At 42.8% G+C, this 22876-nt stretch overlaps 1 protein-coding gene across 1 annotated transcript in view; it reads right to left on the bottom strand.

The window, feature by feature from the left end:
* Positions 1–2388: 2388 nt before the first annotated feature.
* The window catches only part of KLB (klotho beta), a 35689-nt gene continuing 15201 nt past the window's right edge, over positions 2389–22876 (bottom strand). The window contains exons 2-5 of the mRNA XM_013062211.2: positions 18801–19311; positions 15774–16042; positions 8180–9323; positions 2389–4686 (exon numbers count right to left, since the gene is read on the bottom strand). Coding sequence (XP_012917665.1) covers positions 4322–4686; positions 8180–9323; positions 15774–16042; positions 18801–19311 — 2289 coding nt within the window. The 3' untranslated portion in view covers positions 2389–4321. The remainder of the gene's footprint in view (positions 4687–8179; positions 9324–15773; positions 16043–18800; positions 19312–22876) is intronic.

Below are 22876 nucleotides of genomic sequence, written 5' to 3'. Positions count from 1 at the left end.
CTCCAGTTTTCCCGTCTCATTTGTTGAAAACTCCAGCATTCTGATTTCTCGGGCAAAACACTCAACTTTGATTTCTCTTAAACACTATACATGAAATCCATTGGAGAAGTGTAGGCTCTGCCTTCAAAGTAAGGTATGTTTTAAGGATTTATATTAAGAAGAAGAGGGGGGCTACCTGGGTGGCTCAGTCAATTAGGCATCTGCCTTAGGGCTCAGGTCATAATCTCAGGGTCCGGGATTGAGCCCCATGTTGGACTCCTTGCTCAGCGGGGAGCTTCTCTGCCTGCTCCCTACTTGTGCCCTCTCGCTTTGTTGATCTTGAAGAAAAAAAGGAGCAACTGTTTGGAACGTATGGATCTTACTGAGATCTTGATTTTAAATGAGCCAACTAGATATTTTAAGGAGTTAATCTTTGGTAAGTTTTTAAGAAATAGAAGTGAAATAATCAACTATAGTTTGCTTTGAAATATTTGAAGTGGGGTTAGGGAAGGCACCGGTGGGGCTCTAAGTGCTGTTTACTACCTATAAGTTGATAACTTGTTGAAACTAAACAGGATTCACTGTGCCTACTTTAAGTTCTGAAATTTTTTGTAACAAAATAAACTACATTTTGGCTTGGGTTAGTATAATAGCTCTTGAACTGGTCTGCTTTGTTCTTGTCCTCTGTTTTCAGCAGTAACCAGAGTGCTTTTCTCAAACTCCACTCCCTCTTAACCTTTCTGATAGACTGGCTGAACTGACCTTGCTTTTCTCAGTACCACTGTCTTAAAACCTTTAGAAGTTCTTTCCCTCTGGAGTGGCAACTTAACCTTCAGGTCTGTTGTCAAACATTTTCGGTGAAGCCTGCTTTGATCTGCCTATCAGTTGTGTTCACCCCTCACCGCTGTCTTACCATATACACCTTTCCCTCTGCTTCACTTGTTTTTGTCCATAGCATTTAGAATGTAATATTCTTCACTTTGTTGTGTATTGATTGTGTGCTTTTTTTTCTTGTTAGAATGTAAACTGTGAGGATGGATCTTTTCTCACTAGGATATTCCAAGTACCTGGAACAGTAATGGTCTGGTATATAGCTATTTGCTGAGTGAATGGTACATAGATTGCCAGGGAGATTAAAGTATAAAAACTGTAATATCAGTGGGGCTGGAAAGAAGTGTTTTGGAAGGCATTGAGGATTTCAAAACCGATTTTGAGGGTTGAGGAAGAAGTTTCCAAATGTTACTATTACAGAGGGTGTTAAAATTGAGAATGTCAGTGTGTGGGCCGTGGTAGCAGCTGTGGGAGTAAGTGTAATTTCTCACAGCAAAGTGGATTGACATGGTGGCTGAGACTTCACAGGGTAACTGTTGGAAGCTGGTTGTAGCTAAGTGGTGCTTTTCACTTAAATTGGATGTGGTAAGGAAAAATCTAGTTTCCCCTGGGAAGAATTCCATGTCTTCAGTGTCTACAATGGATAATAAGCACTTGTGTGTTATTCTCCCAACTCCGAGGTTTAGATACCCACATTTTATAATGAGAAAACATACTCCAAAGAAAGTTATCTAGGATGCACAGTTTGGGAAGATGGACAGAGGTAGTATTGGGTAGAATCCAATTATACACCAGACCCATTCATATTTTATGGTTCTTAAAATTGACCAGATTGTTAGTATAAATGATCAGCATAAACCAGTTTATTTGGAATAAATGACATTGAGAATTCAATAATTAGTCGAAATGTACTGACCACCTAATATTACAGAGGATCTTTAAACACCATGGCTATATTGTAATAGTTTCCATATGTACCAGACTTGTTTGTGAAAGACAGGGTTGTTACATTGAATATACAAACTAATACACACATACAAAATAGAACACACGTTAATTAGATTTTAAGAGGACTCCCCACCCCACCCCCCAGCAAGTCCCAGTCCTAAATTCTGAAAATACCCAGTCAAAAGCTTTTCAGTTTAAAATGACAATTTTTAAATGAGTTTGGGATAAACCTGAACATTAAGTATAATCAATCATGACTTAGATTAAATATTTACCTAAGGATTCTTGTATGATGAGTTCCCAGGTGTAAGCATTGGTTTGCGACTTGACGGGGAGTTTAAGGCGAGGTAACATTTGAAAAAGGACACAAGTTTTAACTTCAGCTCTAAATGTCAAGACAAAGTATTGAAGGTTAATGGCAAACTGAATACAAGATACTTTTAAATCAGAGCACAAAGTATTGAGACATGAGAAAAGCAAAACCTTTTTTTTTTTTTTTTTAAGATTTTATTGATTTATTTGTCAGAGAGATAGAGTACAGGCAGGCAGAGTAGCAGGCAGAGGCAGAGGGAGAAGCAGGCTCCCCGCAGAGCAAGGAGCCTGATATGGGACTCAATCCCAGGACGCTGGGATCATGACCTGAGGTGAAGGCAGTCGCTTAACCGACTGAGCCACCCAGGGACGCCTGGGTGGCTCAGTTGGTTAAGCAAAACCTTAATTCTAAATCTTTGTTATTCCTATGACTGAATATGCATCCCTTTTTCAAGATGTAGGATATTAAGAAGTAAAAAGTTGGCAATAAGTTGTTCAACTGATAATTCATATGAGAATATTCACTAAAACTTTGGAATCTGAATCCATGTGGCTTCAGCCAGGTGGTGTTTTTAAATGACCATCATTCCACATAGTTAACATTAAAACTTCCTACATAGTTAATATTAAAACAACCAGTTGTAATTGTGGATAGCTTTAGGTCAACGATGGGAGTTTTCAAACAGGAAATAACAAAAATTACTTGAAAGCATAAAGAGCTTAACCGCCAAAGCTGGGAGAGTGTATACAGGAGAAGAATAGGAAACCACAATTACTGTTTGAATTTGACCAGCCAAAAAGCAAACCGATTTTCCATCAGTTTTGCATTTACTTGACCAATTGTGTTACCTCATTACAGTATCTTTGAAACTTCCTTCTATTCATTATCAGTTTGAATCTCTCATTCTGATAATTTGGCTTCTGACAGGTAGACCTGAAAAGCAATCACAACTGCCTTAATTTAGGATGGTTTCCTACCAAGATTTTTTGAAGAAAACTTTCCTTTGACTCAGTAAATTCTTGGAGAGTGTGGACAGTGATTAGCTATTATGCAAAATGGGTAGTTATTTAAATGCTGAGTAACCTAAAGAATGGGTATGAATGGGTTTACATTCAGGTTTTCTTCCTCTAAAATTTAGAATACACTGAACAAATCTTAAGTATAAGAGTTCAAGAAAGTCAAGCTCCTAATTTAGATTTAAGAATTTACTTAATCCAGCTTCAAAAGATGCAGTGGAAAGTTTTAACTCCTTCAGACCCATCAACATTCTGAATTGTATCCAGAGGCACAGTTGCAAGGTCCAGACTGAGCTGCGCTCTATACCTTTTTGAGAGGTGCCTATATTCACATGGTGTCAGAACAGTGGAGCTCCCCAGGAGAGCGCAAGTCTTCTGGAATAATATGATCCTTTGATAACTTTATAATAAAACAAACATTACATTATTTTAGAATATTTAGCTTTCCTAACTATGTAAGATCTTGTTTGTTGCCTCACAAAAAACCAAGTGAGGAAGAATGCTGTCATTTTGCCTAAAGAGGAATTTGCTTTACTGTGAGGTTGAGTGCTGTCTCCATAGGCAGTTGGGTCTAGCTCTTAATCTTAGTTCTGTGATCTTACCATGAAATGAGTCATGGAAGTTCTGTGTTTTTAAGTCAGATCTGATATGAGAGGGGCCTCACGAAATACCATGTTTTATAAGTGATGATTTTTATTTCTTTTGAGAAAAACTAGGATCAATGTGCTTAAGAGTCTGTGCTGGAGCTGATGATGAATAAGCACTACTTAGCCTATTACGTATTTTCTACAAGGGAATTAGAAGTGACAGAATAATCACTGACTATCCACTGTTAAGAGTTATAAATTTCTGCTGTGAGTCTAGCAAAAGTTGCACTTTTTTCTATGTAATTTGTTATAACTATCGATGGTAGTTATAGAAGAAAGCTAGAGAAGAATGATGGATAACAGCTCATTACACTTAATGAAGCAGAGTATCAGATAATCCTCCCAACTTACTGTCTGGGTAAAGCTTTTATCTTCAGATGCAAGAACTGAATTCAGGAATGTGAACACCTAATGGAAAATTCATTTGGACCATGCAGCAGAGACCTCGATTGTCATCACCTTGGTTACCACTAGTATTTCAGATTGTCTTCTATAAGTTACCAGTGTATGGAACTGGAGTGGATTTTCAGACTTTCTATCATGCCGACAGAAATAGGATCAGTTTCACTAAGAACTTCTCTGTGGCCTTACTTTAATGGTATATGTTGTAAGTTCTTTGCTTTCCAAATTTTTCTTCTCTTTCGCTTATGAAAAATGGTAATTGATAAAAGTAGAACCAGGGTGGAGAAGAAGCAACAACCAAAGAATATCAATGGTTTCTTTTGCACAAGAAATAAGCAGACCATGCACTCCGTGTTTCTTTGAGTCTGATTGCATCTAGGACTCATGTTCTCAGAAGGGAAGCCACTGTTGCCAATCAGGTTGTTGTAAAGCTGAACTGAGGATTTAGCTTTGAAATCAGATGTGAAGAATCCAAATCTGGGTTTAGATTTTTCTTCAGTCAGTTTGAATGCATAATAGCCTTTAATTTTGACTTTATCAATTAGGTGTGCTGAAAAATATCAGAAATGAACATTAATCACAAATGAAGTATAAAATATCTGAGTTAGAATTTAGTTTCCACTGAAATAAGCTAAACTCGAAATAGCAATTGTCATTAAAGGGTTCTGACTTTTTTTTTTTTTAAGATTTTATTTATTTATTTGACAGAAATCACAAGTAGTTGGAGAGGCAGGCAGAGAGAGAGAGAGAGGGAAGCAGGCTCCCCGCTGAGCAGAGAGCCCGATGCGGGACTCGATCCCAGGACCCTGAGATCATGACCTGAGCCGAAGGCAGCAGCCTAACCCACTGAGCCACCCAGGCGCCCTGACATTCTTTTATGATTGAAAAATAGGCAAAAATATGTGTAATTAAGCTTTAAAAATTCAAAGTAAAACTGATTCATAAGTAATACAAAAACGGGTGGGGGCAGGGCACAAAAGCAAACTTAAGAAGAACTGGAGCCATGATAAAAGGATTTAACTGCCATTATGTTCATTTGGTCACAAGCAGAAAAATCTTGTCTATTTGACCTGATTTCCAGACCTCAAATGTGCTCTTGGTGCTGCCCAATAACCACACATGGTTTCCCCTAGTCTTGACTGATACATACCTCTCCCTCAAACTGTCATCCTTGCTTTGAAAGGATGACCTTCCAACCTACTTCACTTAAAAACTGAAGTACTCAGGGGAGAATTCTTCAATTTTGCGCCATCACATCTGTCCACCTACTATCATACTTCTGTTACTATGGATGACCTCTCCATATTCCTAGAAGGCTGACTCTTCACTTCTACACTAAGTTTATTCTCTCTTGTTTACTCAAGGACATCTCCGTCTGTTTTCCCCTTCTCATGTATTACCCCTCACTATTGGGTCATTTCCGTATGAACGTGCTACAACTTCTGGCTCTCCATTAGTCATCTTAATAGCATGGCTTCTAGTCACTCTTAATGCTTTCTCATCTCTTTGACCTCTTTGAAGTGTTCCAGGGCTCAGGCTTCTCTGATTGCTCCCTTGTGATATCTAGGCTTATTGTTTCTAAATACCATTCTTGCTTTTTTTTTTTTTTTTTTTTTAAGATTTTATTTACTCATTAGGAGAGCACAAGCAGAGGAAGAAGCAGGCTCCCTGCAGAGCAAGGAGCCAGATTTGGGACTTGATCCCAGGACTCCAGGATCATGACCTGAGATGAAGGCAGACGCTTAACCCACTGAGCCACCCAGGAGTCCCACCATTCTTGCACTTAACTGCCGAGTCTGTATCTCCGCCCCAGACTTACCTGAATCTGAGACTCCAGTTAGCCTATTTGACATCTCCAACTGGATGTCTAATAGACATCTCAAACTTAAACTGTGCAAAACCAAACAACTCCAAAAGTCTACCAGTCTCCTCCAACCAGTAAATGGCCACTGCCGCTTTAGTTGCTCAAACCAAAACAGATTCATTCTTCACTCTTTTCTCACACACTCCATCTAATTCTGTTGACTTTACCTTCAAAATAAATCCAAAATCTAGCCACTTCTCACCATCTCCACTTAATAACCTAATCCAATCCCCCATTATTTCTTTTTTAGACTACTCCAACCCTCCCTGATTCTGTTCTTTGTCCTTTACAACGTATCCAAAAAGAGCTGCCAGAGTGATTTTTTAAAAGTATGGGTTAGATCATGTGCCCTTCTGTTTAAAACCTTCCATAGGGCGCCTGGGTGGCTCAGTGAGTTAAGCCGCTGCCTTCGGCTCAGGTCATGATCTCAGGGTCCTGGGATCGAGTCCCGCATCGGGCTCTCTGCTCAGCAGGGAGCCCGCTTCCCTCTCTCTCTCTCTGCCTGTCTCTCCATCTACTTGTGATTTCTCTCTGTCAAATAAATAAATAAAATCTTTAAAAAAAAATAAAAAATAAAAAAAAATAAAACCTTCCATAGCCTGCCAATTCCAGAGTGTAAGAGCCACAGTTCTTCTGATGGCTTACTAAGCCCTGTCTGATCTGCCTCTTCTATTTCCTTGACCTCATCTCTGATTACTTCTGTTGCTCCTGCTTCCACCACTTTGACCTTCTTTCTGAACCTCACGCAGGCCAGGCATGCTCCCATATTAGGGTTTTTGCATTTGCTCTTCTCTCACCTGGAACACTTCACAGAGAACTGCACAGGTTTGCCCTGTTGCTCCTCCAGGTCTTTGAAGACTTCCCCAGCCACGCCTTAGAATTGTAACTACTCCTACACCCCACTCCGGGTCACCCTCTTCCCTGCTATTCTCTGCAGAACTTTTTGCCTCTGACATGCTATTTATCTTATCTGTTGACTCTCATCCCACAAAAATTGAGGCTTCATGAGGACAGTAATCTTTACTTTGTTCAGTGATGAGTTTCTGCCTGTATTAGGTGCTCAGTAAATAAGTATATTTCTGGGATCTTTTTGTTGCTTTAACAAGTCTATTGTAGACATTTAGAAATATTTAAAAAATGTTAGCCAGTACTGGGAAGAGTATATAAGATACTCTCAAACACTGATGCTTGCTTCCACTAAAATAGATAAAATTGAGGAATTTTTTTTAAAAAAGTATTAAAAAAATTACAGTTTGCGGGTGCCTGGGTGTGTCAGTTGGTTAAATGTCTGCCTTTGACTCATGTCATGATCCTAGGGTCCTGGGATCGAGTCCTGTGTGTCAGGCTCCCTGCTCAGCAGAGCGTCTCCTTCCTCTGCACCCCTCCACCTCGTGCTCCCACACTCTCTTGCAAAAATAAATAAAATACTTAAAAAATAGAGCTTGTTTGGGCAGGGGGATGGAAACTGCTGTTTATAACATTTGACCCAATAATTCCACAGTGGGCAGTCCTTAAGAAGATAATCAGAAATGAAGACAAAGATTTATATTCAAAGGTACTTGTTTTAGTTAAAAAAAAAAAAAAAAGAAAACAAAAAAAACCCAGGTCAAACAGGAATGCTTAAATGCGTAAAGATGTGTCCATATGATGCGATATTAAGCAATCATTAAAATAATATTAAGACGGGGCGCCTAGGAGGCTCAGCCGGTGACGGTCTGCCTTCAGCTCGGGTCATGATCCCAGCAGCCTGGGATGGAGCCCCGCATCCCGCTACTTGCTCAGCAGAGGGTCAGCTTTTCCCTTTTCCCCTCTGCCTCTCTCCCTGCTCATGCTTGCTCTCTCTCTCTCAAATAAATAAAAATCTTAAAAAAAAAATTAAGGCAATTCTAGTGACATGGGACACATCGTGTGATACTTTATTTGGATACAAAACTTCCACTTGTACTAAAACTGTCTAGTTTGCTGGGACGGTATAATCCAGTAAAATACCAACAGAGCTTGTTTGCGGGAGTGAGATTTCAGGTGACTTGGTTTTGTGCTCTGTGTTTTGTGTTCATACTTTTCTAACCTTGCCGAATTTCCCGTCAGGAGCGGGCGCGGTCACTAGCGCGCCTCCTGCCCTGGTTCTCCGTTCGCCCGAGCCCGCGGTGCCTTGGTGCGGGGTCGGCCCGCGCCTCACCTTTCAGAGCCTCCTGAACGTACTTCTCCAGGTAGTACTTGCGCAGTTCGTCGTTGTCCAGAGACCGGTCGTCGATGCCGTTGGCCGTGATGTAGACATCCACGTCGCCGTAGTTCCTGCGGATCCAGCCGAGCACCTTGCGCTCCCCCCACGGCAGCACCGCCAGGCGGCTGGGGGAGCTCAGGCAGGTGATGTCCTGCAGGAACTGCACGTCCCTGTCCGCGTCGTAGCGGCTGCCGTTCTGGCGCGCGTGCATCACGAAGCGGGTGGTGAAGTGGTTGAGCGCGTAGAAGTCGGCGGCGCCCTTGACCAGCCGCCGCTCCTCCTCGGTGAACCGCGGCAGGGCGGAGCGCGACAGCCCCTGCCTGTTCTTGAGCGCGATGTACTCGCGCATGGCCCGCGGGTAGTCGCCGGTCTTGAAGAGCGGCTCTGCGAACCAGGCGATTTCGAACTGGAGGAAGCGCTCGGCCGCCTGCCAGTGCGAGCGGGCGTAGGGGTTGGCGGGCTCGGCCCAGTCCGAGTGCAGGGACAGCGACACGGCCCCGCGCTGCGCCGGCCGGTAGCGCCCATCGTAGAGGCGCCACACCAGGGCGTGGGCGATCAGCAGGTGGTGCGCCGCCCGGTAGGTGTCGTTACCGGTGTGGCTGTACACGTCGCTCAGCCGGTTGGGCTCGTTGATGGTGATCCAGAGCTTCACCAGGTCCCCCAGCTCCTGGAAGCACAGCCCGGCGTAGTCCCGGAAGGCCTGGGCGGTGGCCGGGTTCAGCCACCCCCCGCTGCGCAGCAGGGGCGTGGGGAGGCCCAGGTGCGCGTGCGTCGGGTAGTACAGGGTGACCATGGGGGAGATGTGGAGCTTCAGCCCCTCGCTGACCACACACCTGTAGTACCTCAGAGCTTGTCGGTTGACCACGGACAGGTTGCCCGTGGGAAGGATGGAGGGCCAGTCCAGAGCGAACCTGTAGTGAGTGACTTTCATTCTCGCCAGCATCTCCAGCTGTCTTTTGATGCTGACGAAGTCTGTGCATTGAGCTGGCCGCGTTTTCAGCCTCACCCCTTCCACTCGGTGCAACAGTCTGTTGCCTGTCACGTTCCACACGTACAGGTGAGGGTCGCTGAACTGTGGGGAGGAAGCCACCACCTTGGGCTGTGAAAGACACGCACGTTCAAGATTTTATTTATTATTGATTTGTCACAGAGAGAGACAGAGAGAGCACAAGCAGTGGGGAGGGGCAGAGGGAGAAGCATGCTTCCTGCTGAGCAATGAGCCGGATGCGGGGCTCCATCCCAGGACCTCGGGATCATGACCTGAGCACAAGGCAGATGGATAACTGCCTGAGCCACCCACCCAGGCATCCAGAAAAACAAGCACATTCAAGTGAATCACACCCCACAGACAGGCCCTTAGCATGCATCGTCTAAGAGGAAGATGGGCCCCATCTTATTGTGCCTCTTCCTGACAATAGAGAAAATAAATGATGCATGTAGCCTTCAAAACCACCGGCCCTTTCCTGCAGTTCCCATGGTGACATCATAGAAGAGTCCTGCTGGATGAACCTCCCTTCTAGCTCTTGAAATCTCCCAGGGAGACCAGAAAACCGGGAAGGAACCATACAGGGGCTTGGCCTCGAAGACAAGTTGTTTTTCAGAACCCCCTGAGAAATTGTTTCCTAGTTCGTTTGTCCTAAAAACTGAAGTCACCCAGTGGGGCTCACATGATTCTGTTGAAATGCATCAGGAAATTGGGCTTGTACCCTCATAAGGAATCGTGAAAGCTGGACCTTCCAAACCCTGCCATAACTTGACAGCAAAGTTAAAATTCTAGTCGTAGAGGATTTCATGGAGACCAGGACTTGGAGTTGAGGTGGCTGGTTGACCCAGCCACAGTTCCTGAAAGAAGCCAGTGAGGTAGCAAATCACCGCTTGCACTTGCTGAGTCCAACTCTCTAACACATTATATTTGAAAAGTTCAAGTGATGTCACATGTGTATCATGTTGTCCCCACCGACGTGCCTGTGAGAACACCGCATTTCTTCATCCAACAGAATACAGAACACCCTCTTAAGGCAAGATGTTTGGATTATGACTGGAAAAAAACAGTAAAATTTCCCCAGAAACTCCCAAATTGACTCTTGGATCTGATGATGATGTGTTACACCCCACCCCCCACTGAGGAGCTAACTCTCGACTCCTTTCCTCATTCTACCCTTTTGAAACTGGGGCTTGGCAACTCTGTCTAGTGACAGAGTAATCTCACCCGCCTCACAGGTGTGTTGTGACGAGTCAATGACTCTGGGAAAGCACTCTGTCAACTCTAAAGCAATCTACAAACATAAGGTAGCCATTACTTGGGTTTAGTTTTCCGTGGTTGTAATAATAGCCTGCAAGGCCTTTGAGGCTAAATTAAAACAGAAGAGAGCTTAAGAAAAAACACTTCCAAATTTGAAATTAATAAGAGAAAATACAAGTTCTGTACTTGTTTCCAAGTAACTTTTCTTCCTGTGGTTGAATTTAAGTGCACCTGGAAAAAATGATAATTAACCTTTGGTAAATATTTTCCCTCTAATTGTTTTCTCGTGTGTCATCCTTCATAGTCTAATTACAAAACCATATCACTGCCCACTTACCATCTGCCAACCAGTTATCTAGAACATTAAACTGAGAGAACACCGATCATGTGAGCATGAAGTTAAATCTGCATATAATTATTTGAGTAAAATCCTTCTAGCTTAGATTGGCAATCTCAGTGTTTTCAAACCTCAGCACATCTTAATATTGAAAGGGTGTTTAGAAAGAGATAAGGCAAGATCAAATGAAAATCTGTCTTTTAAAAACCTCCAACAGGGACGCCTGGGTGGCTCAATTGGTTGGACGACTGCCTTCGGCTCAGGTCATGATCCTGGAGTCCTGGGATCGAGTCCCACATTGGACTCCCAGCTCCATGGGGAGTCTGCTTCTCTCTCTGACCTTCTCCTCGTTCATGCTCTCTCTCATGCCAAGCAGAGAGCCCGATGAGGGACTCGATCCCAGAACCCCGAGATCATGACCCGAGTCGAAGGCAGCGGCTTAACCCACTGAGCCACCCAGGCACCCCCAGAACATTACTTCTTAATGTTTACTCTCAAGTAAATAAATAAAATCTTTAAAAAAAAAAATAAAAACCTCCAACAAGTATTCAGTTTAGCAAGTGGGTATGATTATTATGCTAAGAGATCTAATTGGGGGTGGTGAACCATGATCTCAACCCTAGCTCCCAAGAGCTTAGTCCTAAAATTCTGTTTCCCACTGAGAGGATGCTGGAGTCCTTGGAGAAATGGTTTATTCCAGTCTGCGGCAGGAAGAGAATGAGGTGATGCTGGTACATCTTATGCCAGAAAAAATAAGGATGTACTTAAAAACTGAAAAGGAGGGCACCTGGGTGGCTCAGTGGGTTAAGCCGCTGCCTTCGGCTCAGGTCATGATCTCAGGGTCTTGGGATCGAGTCCCGCATCGGGCTCTCTGCTCAGCAGGGAGCCTGCTTCCTCCTCTCTCTCTCTCTCTCTCTCTGCCTGCCTCTCTGCCTACTTGTAATCTGTGTCTGTCAAATAAAAAAAATAAATAAAATCTTTAAAAAAAAAAAACTGAAAAGGAAATGTCAGAAAGACACAGGAGCAGTTTGAAAGGCCACCTTTGAGATAATCTGAGCATCGAAAGGACTAATGAAAACAATGACAGTAATGAATTATAATGCATTGAAATTAATAGAATTACCTAATATATGAAGAGGGAATAATTAGAAATTAACCATTTTATACTCTGCAAAGTAATAGTTCAGGTAAAGTTTATGAATCAATATTAAGACCATTTTAGTGACATGCTGTTTGGAAGGAGGATATCTATATGGTCTCAAAGTGTCACCAGAACATTACTTCTTTTTTTTTTTTAAAAGATTTTATTTATTAACTTGACAGAGAGAAATCACAGGTAGACGGAGAGGCAGCCAGAGAGAGAGAGAGGGAAGCAGGCTCCCTGCCAAGCAGAGAGCCCGATGAGGGACTCGATCCCAGAACCCCGAGATCATGACCCGAGCCGAAGGCAGCGGCTTAACCCACTGAGCCACCCAGGCACCCCCAGAACATTACTTCTTAATTACAAATGGAAAAGTTACCTTTCAATGAAGAGATCTTGCAAATGTTACCTTAGTCAAGAAATGTGGTAACTACTACTTCAACACATTAACATTTTCCATAATGAAACAATGATATCCTGTGCTTCCTGATGTGATATATTGGGAAACAGACAACTTCATTTACATAGTATCTTTCCAGAACTGTATCAAATCCAATAAAGAAACAAATCCAGAACATGAGACATTCTACAATCAATTGGTCTGGGCTCTTCAAAAATCCCAATACCTTTCTTGGGGGAATTATTCTGAGTTAAAGGAGACTAAAGATGAATGACAATGAATGTGTCATCCTTGTTTGTATTCTTGATCTAAAATTTTTTAAAAAATCTATAAGGGACATTTTGGGAACATTTAGGATAATTTGAATATGGAATGTATGTTAGATTATATTGAATCAATATTAAATATTATGGGTATGACAATATTATAATGACATAGACTGTCCTTATTTTTAGGAGACACATTTGAGTAGAAATATTTTGGGTAATAATATAATATATATATTATATACATAATATATAATATAATAATAATGTTTGCAACTTTTCACTGGCTTATAAAAGAGAGATAAAACAATGTGGCAAAATGTTAACAATTGGTCAGTCTTGATGAAGGGAACATGGGTGTTAATTGTACTCATTTGAAATTTCTCAATACCAAATGTTAGAGGAGAAAAGAATACTGAGAGGCTGGGGAAAATAAGATGGGGATGTTTGTGGGTAGGCTCACTACTATTTTTCAGGTGTTACTTTAATTTTGTCACTCTATAGAAGACATCAATTTTTTTGGGCACCTATTCATACATCCTCTGGCTGATTTTTCAAAAAGCATTCTAATTTTCCTTGGCAAACAATTCATCCTCACTCTTAGTCCAAGTTCAAGGGAAGCTGATGCCTCACTGGGCTCCAGGCATAAGCATGAAACTCAGAACTGGTTGATCACAGAACTGCTTCCCCTGCCACAGGTGATTCACTCTTGTTCCTCAGAGTAGGGGTAGGGGCCCCCGATGGGGTAGACCTTCACAGCTAATCACTGGGGCACAAATAGGTTTTGAGGTAAAGCAGAAACGTTCAGGTTGTGTCATGTACAGGCAGGAACTCTTGTCTCTCCTGGGATATTTCTTCTCTGGGTGTGGAATTATAGAAAATATAAACCCATTTGAAGTGGTAGGGAAAAGATGGCCTTCCTTTCCATGTGGTGGAGACAGCGACTGGGTAAGTAGTTGGCTCTACAGGGGACACACAGTGAAGATGAGTCACTTCTGTATTTAGGTTACTCTGTGTCTTTTCTCCTGTTATTATCTCTGAGCCTTTACTAAATCATGCCTAAGTATCAACTGGCATTGAGATTCATGACCTGAGAACTCTGTTCACTCATGGTTTGAGCCCTTTTGTCTGACCCCATCCCTTATAGATCTTGCTGTCTTTTCATCTGCTTCTAGAATACAGGCCGTAGTGTGGCATTGTGACGTCTTATAGCATGGTGTCAGGAAACAGATCTGGGTACTCTGAACAAGTTATGTAACCTCCCTAAGCCTCAGTTTCCTTGCTTGTAAAATGAGGGCTTTATGATTTAGGAGAGAGAATGTGCATATATACAACAGTTGTATGCTTGGCACATAATAAGAGCTTAAAAGATAGTTGCTATTATTGTGACAAGAGCACTGCAAATACAGGGTTTTTGAGTTGCCTGTTAACAGTTCTGCCACTATTTCTGTTTCCTCGGGCAAGTCACTTAGGTCTCAATTAGGAACCAAAGGGTCTCACTTTTCTAATCCGTAAAATGAAGGATTTGGAATAGGAGATCTCTAATTGGCTCATCTGGCCCTAAAAATTGACTTGAACAATGTCACTTTGCATGGTACGTGGCTGGTGCTCCGTGGCTGCCCTGGTCAGGCACACAGCGAGGAGCAAAGCGTCAAACCTCTCCACCCTCATGCAGGGAAGCCTTGCATTCTAGTAAGGGGAAAACACGATCAACAAAAATCCATAAAGCAGTTATCAGGGGCTGTGGGGGAGGCAAATAGGGAGATATTGGTCAAAGGGCACCAACTTCCAGTGACAAAATTAGGTTCTGAAGATCGGATGTACAGCCTGCTGATTATAGCTAATGATACTAGTATGACATACTCTCAAGTTGCTGGGAGAATAGATCTTAAATGTTCTCACCGCAGAAAGAAAGGGGAATTTTGTTACAGTGGTCATCGTTTTTGGCAATACAGAAACGTATCAAGTCATCATGTTGTCCTCCTGGGTGGCTCAGTGGGTTAAGCCGCTGCCTTCGGCTCAGGTCATGATCTCAGGGTCCTGGGATCGGGTCCCGCATCGGGCTCTCTGCTCAGCAGGGAGCCTGCTTCCTCCTCTCTCTCTCTCTGCCTGCCTCTCTGCCTGCTTGTGATCTCTCTCTGTCAAATAAATAAAGAAAATCTTTAAAAAAAAAAAAACTTACACCATGTTGCATGTCCATTACCTCTCGATAAGGCTAAAGGAAAAAAATGTGTGAAGTACATAATAGTATGTTAGCTAGTGATGAATAGGATATACAGGGGAAACAGGGAAGAAAGGGGAATGAGAGGATTGTGATTTTTCTTCTTTTTTTTTCTTTTTTTTTGGAGTGGAGGGAAGCCTTATTGAGAAGGCGGCATTTAAGGAGTAATGTAACGAAGGTGACGAATGAGAATGGGAGACCTCACGAGGATACAGAGATAAGGCAAATTTTTCAAACCTGTCAAAGAACAGGAACCACTTAAATCAAGGGCCACCAATAACTGGCTTTTGGCAAAACATAATCTAGAAAAAAAATTTGTGATTTTGATGCTACTGACCAATGACTAAGATCCCTTTAGACCATATACTTCTTTTTTTTTTTTTAAAGATTTTATTTATTTATTTGACAGAGATCACAAGTAGGCAGAGAGGCAGGCAGAGAGAGAGAGAGAGGAGGAAGCAGGCTCCCCGCTGAGCAGAGAGCCCTAGACCATATACTTCTTGAGGGCAGCCTCTCATCACCATCGCCAAAGAGAAATTCTGGCATATGAAAGAAAGGCTCTGGGAAAGCACCAAATCTCATCTTCCTTCCTCTTCCTCTCAACTCCCCTCCAGAACCTCCAAATAATCATATTTGCTATTGTCTGACGGCTGTCATCAAGTCCACAAAATAAAATATTGTGACCTGGGGCGCCTGGGTGGCTCAGTGGGTTAAAGCTCTGTCTTTGGCTCGGGTCATGATCTCAGGGTGCTGGGATCGAGCCCCGCATTGGGCTCTCTGCTCAGCAGGGAGCCTGCTTCCCCATCTCTCTGACTGCCTCTCTGCCTACTTGTGATCTGTGTCTGCCAAATAAATAAATAAAATCTTAAAAAAACAAAACAAAAAAAAAACACTGTGACCTATTTGCACCCATTTAGAGTTACTTCATAAGCCGTCACTCACCTTAAGGACAGATTCGGTGACTCCCCACGAGAAGTCGCAGGGAAACTGACCCCGCACATCTGGGGTGGACTCCTTGAAAGTAAAACCATTCTCCTGTATGATCTGTTTGTAGTAAAGTGCCGAAGACTTGGGCTTTCTTTCTTTTTGCTTACTATTCAAATCCACATAAAATAATCCTCGGCGAGTGGCGTAAGCATCCTGCCATTCAAAGCCATCCAGGAGGGACCAGGCAGTGTAGCCAAACACTTGTATTCCATCAAACCTTATAGCTGCACAGAGGAAGAAAAGCAGAGATGTTCACTCTGGTTTGTGTTTCTGATTCACAATCTACCGGGGGACGTGTTGCCGGGAGCATATGGGGAAACGACTTTTATCCTCATTTGCAGGCTTGTGATAGACAATAGAAAATTCCCATTGCTACTTGAAAAGCGGCAGCTATTTTCATCCGGAATGCTCCTCCCCCTTACCTACAACAAGGGAAAGACACGGTTCAAGGGTCAAGTTTAAAATTCTTCTTTGGAGCCCCAGGTGGTTCAGTCGTTAGGCGTTTGCGTTCAGCACAGGTCATGATACCAGGGTCCTGGGATCAAGTCCCTCATCCGGCTCCCCGATCAGCGGGAAGCCTGCTTCACCTTATCCCACTCCCCCTGGTTGGGTTCCCTCTCTTGCTATGTCTATCTCTGTCAAATAAATAAATAAAATCTTAAAAAAATAAAATTAAAAATATTCCTGAGAATAGTAGTGTGCAAATCTGCACCAGAAGACATAGAAATCCCCCAGAACCCTTTGGGACCAAGGCAGATGTCTGTTCGTGATCAAGAGTGTCTCATTTCAAGCTTGGGTTAGGTCCCATTTCATCTTCTATGAAACTACCCTTTAAGGACTGAAAAATCAGCTTTGGGAATGAACATAAGTGAACGTACATATAAGAAGAAACAAGGACAGTGCTGTGGGAGAATGCGCCAGCAGAGGGGCAGGGCACAGGAGGCTGCTGTGCTCCTAGGAGGCTGCTCTTGGGCAAGTTTCTTAACAGAAAAGGTTGGAAAACATCTCTCAGGATCTTTCTAGCATTAAAAACTCTGATTCAATAATAACTTTTTTTTTTTTTTAAGTAATCTCTATATCCAATGTAGGACTTGAACCTACAATCCCAAGATCAAGAGTCTCGTGCTCTACTGACAGAACCAGCCAGGCACCTGTGATTCAATAACTTTTAGAAATTGGGTAAAAATGAAATATGGTAATCAACAGCAACAGTAAAAGTAACAAATATCCAAATCAACCTCAAACTATTTTTCTTTTCTTAAAAGCTTTCATTTTCATGCTGCTTCTTCCCAAAGTTTGGGGCAACAAGATCTTGCTCTCCCCGAGGACCCTCCCTGAAAGTTCTCCAGCAGAACCTTTCCTCTAGGCTTGCGACTTCTAAATTTTAAATAATCAATTAATGAATTAATCAGTTTGTGTATTTATTTATTTTTAGTTTATTTACTTTTGAGTAAATAAATATTCCCATCATGGGACTGGAGCTCACCACCCCAAGATCGAGAGTTGCATCCTCAAGGGTGCCTGGGTGGCTCAGTCGGTTAAGCAGCTGACTCTTGGTTTTGACTCGGGTCATGATCTCAGGGTTCTGAGATGGAGTCCCGTGACAGACTCTGGTGGTCAGTACAGAGTCTGCTTGTTCCTCTCCTTCTGCTCTGACCCCAGTCACACGTACTCTGTCTCTCATAAATAAAATCCTAAAAAAAGAGAGATAGCTGCATGCTCCACTAGGCACATGACTTCTTTTTTTTTTTTCCAAAGACTTTATTAATTTGACAGAGAGAACACAAGCAGGCAGAGTAGCAGGCAGAGGCAGAGAGAGAAGCAGGCTCCCTGCTGAGCAAGGAACCAGAGGTGGGACTTGAACCCAGGACCCTGGGACCATGACCTGAGCTGAAGGCAGCCGCCCCACCAACTGAGCCACCCAGGCATCCTGGCATGTGACTTCTAAAGAGAGCTACAAACTTCTAGAAAGATCTGCTGAGAATTTCTTTGGTGAAATGGAGCCAAGCTCTGTAGGGGAAAGACCTACCACAACGTGGTCTTATCTTCTGCTTCATTATTTCAATCAGCCACCTGTAGATGTCACTACTTGAGTAGTGGAAAAGGAAGGAGGGGCTTAGTAGGGATCAGAGAAATATCCAGGAGCAACAGAAATTACTCAGCTTTGCCATTCATGGCTCATTGTTTGTCTTCAGACCTTTTCACCATTTAGTCATGTAATAGAATAAAAAGAGCACAATTTCTTTCTTTCTTTTTTTTTTTTTAAGATTTATTTATTTGGAGATCAACTGGGGGAAGGGGAAGAGGAGAAGGAGAGAAGCAGACTCCCCGCTGAGCATGGAACCCGTTATGGGGCTTGAACCCACGACCCTGAGATCACAACCTGAGCCGAAATCAAGAGTGGCATGCTCAACGATTGAGCCACCCAGGTATCCTTAAAAAAAGCACAATTTCAGGAAAAGCTTTCAGCATCTTAGACCACGTTACTACTGTTAGAAAACTTTGGGGAATATCTCTTGTAGTATACGTTCTTTTAAAAAGAATGAGATAGCATCAGGGTGCCTGGGTGGCTCAGTCGGTTAAGAGTCTGACTCTTGGTTTTGGCTCAGGTCATGATCTCAGGGTTGTGAGATGGAGCTCTGCAGGGGGCTCTCTGCTCAGCTCGAAATCTGCTTGAGAATCTCTTTCTTCCTCTCCCTCTGCACCCCCCCTCTCAAATAAATAAATACATTTTTAAAATCTTAAAAAAAAAAGCATGATAAGCCCCTTGTTGCCAATTAAGGGTATATATCTACAGTCTAGTATTATTCTGTACCCAAACTTTTATTTAAAAAGGACATGAGAGTAACATAAAATTAACATAAACATTAACATAGGTCAATGGGAAAACCCAACAACCATAATCATGTCTGAAGATGACTTTAAGTGTCCTATGGTATAAGTATTCAAAGGTCTAAAAAATCGAGCTAATGTGCAACCAACCTTGAAGAACCTGGTTGAGGAAATTCTTCATCATGTAGATGGCTGTGGTGTCTTCTGTCTTCACATGACTGTCTGTGAACCAACCATTCTCAGCAATCAAGATCCGAGGGTTGTCATATTCCAGTTTAATCCAATTCAGCACTTCTCTTAAATTGAGTGACACATTTTGTCCCATTTTAGCCATGGTGTTCTGGGGCTTGAAATTGTTGGGTCCAAAGGAAAAGGCAAAGAAGTCAGCGGTGCCCCTCACATCCTTCTTCTCTGCTTCAGAGAAAAGGGGCAGAATGGAGAACGACTTCTTTTTCATCATCTCTGGATAGTCTCCATCCCCGTGGATAGGGTTGGCAAACCACCCGAGCACTGAAACCATGGACTGTTGACACTTGAGTATATCCACCATGTTTTCAGATCTGTTTGGCTCAATCCAATGGGATCCCAATGTGATTGACACCAAACCCTTCTGATGTGGGCGGAAATTTGTGTTGTAGTTATGCCAAACTTTTGAATGAGCCTGATAAGAAGAAAATATCATTAATCTTTCTTGTCCTTACTCACACGTATTGTAATTTGGCTGGTAGAAAGTCTTTTCATGGACAAACTAGTGACACACAGGGTGACCCAGGGGAGAGCTATCAGGGAACCCTGATGATCTCAAAGTCTGTTCTCTGTCTGCCTTTTCCTGTGCCTTCAACAGAAAGCCTCTCCTATATGATTGTCAAGGGGCAGGCAGAGAGTCCTGATCTTTCATTGTTCTATGGAATCTCCTTTTAGCCCTAACTTAGAAGTCCAAGATAATGCACTCTCAAAATCCTGTAAATGGATAATAGAGCCCACCTTCTAGACTTCTGAAGACTGACTGAATTAATATATGTAAAGGACTTTAGAACAGTATCTGGCATGGAGTAACTCCTACATAAGCCATTATTATTACTACTATGACTATTATTTTTATAACATTATTATTATTAAGACGATTTTATTTTTAAAACTCTTCTTTTATAACCCTATTATTATTAATATAACAGTTATTATTACCCTTATTAAAGAAGGGTGGCAGGGACTATACAAAGCAGGAAAGAGTGTGGGTTTTGGGTTCGGGCTTGAAGTTCAGGAACTTACCATGTGGCCTTGGACAATTCACTTCACCTTTCTGAAATCTCTTAGTATCTTCAGCTGTGAAATGAAGTTAATTCTAATGCCCTTTGTAAAGTTGTTAGATACAATGCTAACGTATATATTAAATATGTAGCAGACCATAAGGCATGTAGGAGGTAGTGCTCAAAGATGCCTGTTATTACTATTGGTCCTCCCAGAATTTATATTTCCAGTTGAGCTTTCTGATAACAGAGCCTCAGGATAGGTTTCCAGTCTGTTTAATAGGTATGCACTGAGTGCTTACTTAATGCTTGATTTGCCCTGCCCGGAGAGGCTGAAATAAATGGCAGGAGAATGTGCCTTCAGGAGCCAATCATCTTATTGAGAAAATAAGACTGAATGTGTGAAAATATAAATGGCATAAAATATAAATATAAATATAAAATGGCATAAAGTAGGTCATTAAGTGAAAAATTAGTGAAAAGTTTGGTGGGGAGCCTGGGTGGCTCAGTGGGTTAAAGCCTCTGCCTTCGGCTCGGGTCATGATCCCGGGGCTCTCTGCTCAGCGGGGAGCCTGTTTCCCCCCTCTCTCTCTGCCTGTCTCTCTGCTTGTGATCTCTGTCTGTCAAATAAATAAAATATAAAAAAAAAAAAAAAAGAAAAAGAAAAGTTTGGTGAAGAGCCACAAGCTATATCAGGAAGAAAAAATATCAAGGCCTACAATTAAGGACTCGAGGCTAGTTAATGCTCAAGGTCACCTTGTGACCTGGACAGGCTTAGAATTGTCCTTTATCTGTGTGACAGCATCTCTTCCCCTCAGACTTGCTTGCCTCTTGATGTCTCCTCCCAGGTGTTGCAATTTCTCCTCTCTTTGGTGTTTCTAAAACAAGTGCACAAACCCTTACTATTTTTTAAAAAATTTTACTTATTTGACAGAGAGAGAGAGATCACAAGTAGACAGAGAGGCAGGCAGAGTGAGAGGGGAAGCAGGCTCCCTGCTGAGCAGAGAGCCCGATGCGGGGCTTGGTCCCTGGACCCTGAGATTATGACCTGAGCCAAAGGCAGAGGCTTAACCCCCTGAGCCACCCAGGTGCCCACAAACCCTTACTATTTTTAACTCACAGTATCTGCTTTCTGTTCTGTTCCATAGCTTGTCGTTTGCTCATTAGAAATATTTTATATTGGGTTGAATGATCTGAAATGCCTTTATGTAGGCCAGAAACCATCAAATCTGAGCAATGGTTCAAACCTAATAGATCCTGGGGCATCTGGGTGGCTCAGTCGGTTGAGGGTCGGAAGCTTGATTTCAGCTCAGGTCATGATCTTGGGCTCCTGGGATGGAGCCCCACGACCGACCAGCTTCCGGTTCCGGGAGTCTGCTTGACCCCCTTCCCTCTGCTCCTCCCTTGCTCGTGTGCATGTGCGTGGATGTGTGCTCTCTCTCTCAAATAAATAAAGGAATCTTTAAAGCAACAACAACAACCTAATAGATCCTGTGGACACTGAAAATGTCCCATACATTGGACTAGGATGGGGAGAGATAGGTGTTAACATAGGAAGAAAGGATTCCCAGACTGATGGATGCCTCCTTGCTTTACGCAAAATAGCTCATTTAAATCACCCCCTGAAAGATTTTCGGAAGGAGCAGATGCTTTGAAGTATTACCTATGTTCCACCAGTCCTTACTCAATTTTCACTGGAAGATCCCAGAATCATTTAGCACCCAAACATTCCCGAGGATACTTAAGAATGGTCTCCTTCTGGGGAAGTTTCAGGCCGCCGCCTGACTTCAGCTTCTGGAAGGAATCACAGGGGAGCCTGGGACAGCCTTCACCTCAAGTGGACTTAGTTGCTCTTTGTGGGCTTTTCTGGGGCTGGAATCCCCATAGAAAGACTTGAAGACTGCTTTTTTTTTTTTTTTTCCCTGATTTGATACAAAAGCAATCATTAGAACCCAAAGGCAGCATTCTTAGCTCTATTCTGATCTGTGCCTTAATCCCCTGCTAACCTCAGTAATTTCATTCACAAAAACCACAGCGATCCATACGTCTCTTCAGGGCTGTGGGGCCCTCTGATGTGAAAACCGTAAAGCACTAAACAAGCCAGATTCCAAGTCACAAACCAGCTGCCTCGCACATACGATGTCATCAGACACTAAAGGGAAGAGATGGCATCGGGAAGTGCTTATCACATCCGTCATCCTAGGAACAAAAAATGGAGAAGGGGATTTCAAGACAGATGTTCTAGTGCCTAGTTCAGTGACAATATGAAAGTGATGTAACCTATGATAAAATCTTGGTTGCATCAGCATTTTAATGAGAAACAAGGACCGCTTAGAAGACAACAGACAACGTATATTTGCAATTCCCTTCCAAGAGACTTTTCTGGAGATGCGCATATATAGTTACATACACACGTGTGTGGTCATGCCCCAAGGTGACCTTCGTATTCACAGTGTGTCTTTCACCTTTGCTACTATTTGCAGAGGCTATCGAGGTATCTAGGGTTATCTTTGCTCTGGACTGAAGACCGCTCTCCACTCTCCTGTGGGGACCGTGGGGGAGGGGCTTCGAGTGGCCCTTAGGGTTATAGCTTGATCCTGTTTGCCAAGTAATAAGGTAAAAAGTATTGCTCCGAGTTAGTGAGTTAGACATAGATCTTGATGGAACAGAGATATCTAGGTGTGTCCTTCGGTCTGACACTCATAAAGGAGGTCTACTGGGAGAACTAAAATGGGGTGCAGGAGTTCAGCCTGGGCCCTGCAACCTTGCACAATAGTCCTTGTGCGATTTTCAAGGTTACCCTCTATCTTGTACAAGGCCATCTACCTTTGGAATGATTGATTTAAGGGAGCTTCAACCTTTGTTCTTTAGGTTCAGTAGCTTAAAGGGGAAGTCAGCCGCTTTTTCTTTCTGAACCAGCTATCAGGGCCTGATGTCACTGAGAGACAGCCAGGGGCCGAATATCTCATTCTGTTCCTC

The sequence above is a fragment of the Mustela putorius genome, unplaced genomic scaffold, assembly GCF_011764305.1.
Source record: "Mustela putorius furo isolate JIRA1106 unplaced genomic scaffold, ASM1176430v1.1 tig00000083_pilon_pilon_pilon, whole genome shotgun sequence".
In the NCBI taxonomy this organism is placed as follows: domain Eukaryota; kingdom Metazoa; phylum Chordata; class Mammalia; order Carnivora; family Mustelidae; genus Mustela; species Mustela putorius.
Note: the sequence above shows the minus strand (reverse complement) of the source record. Positions and strands in the feature narration are given on the sequence as shown.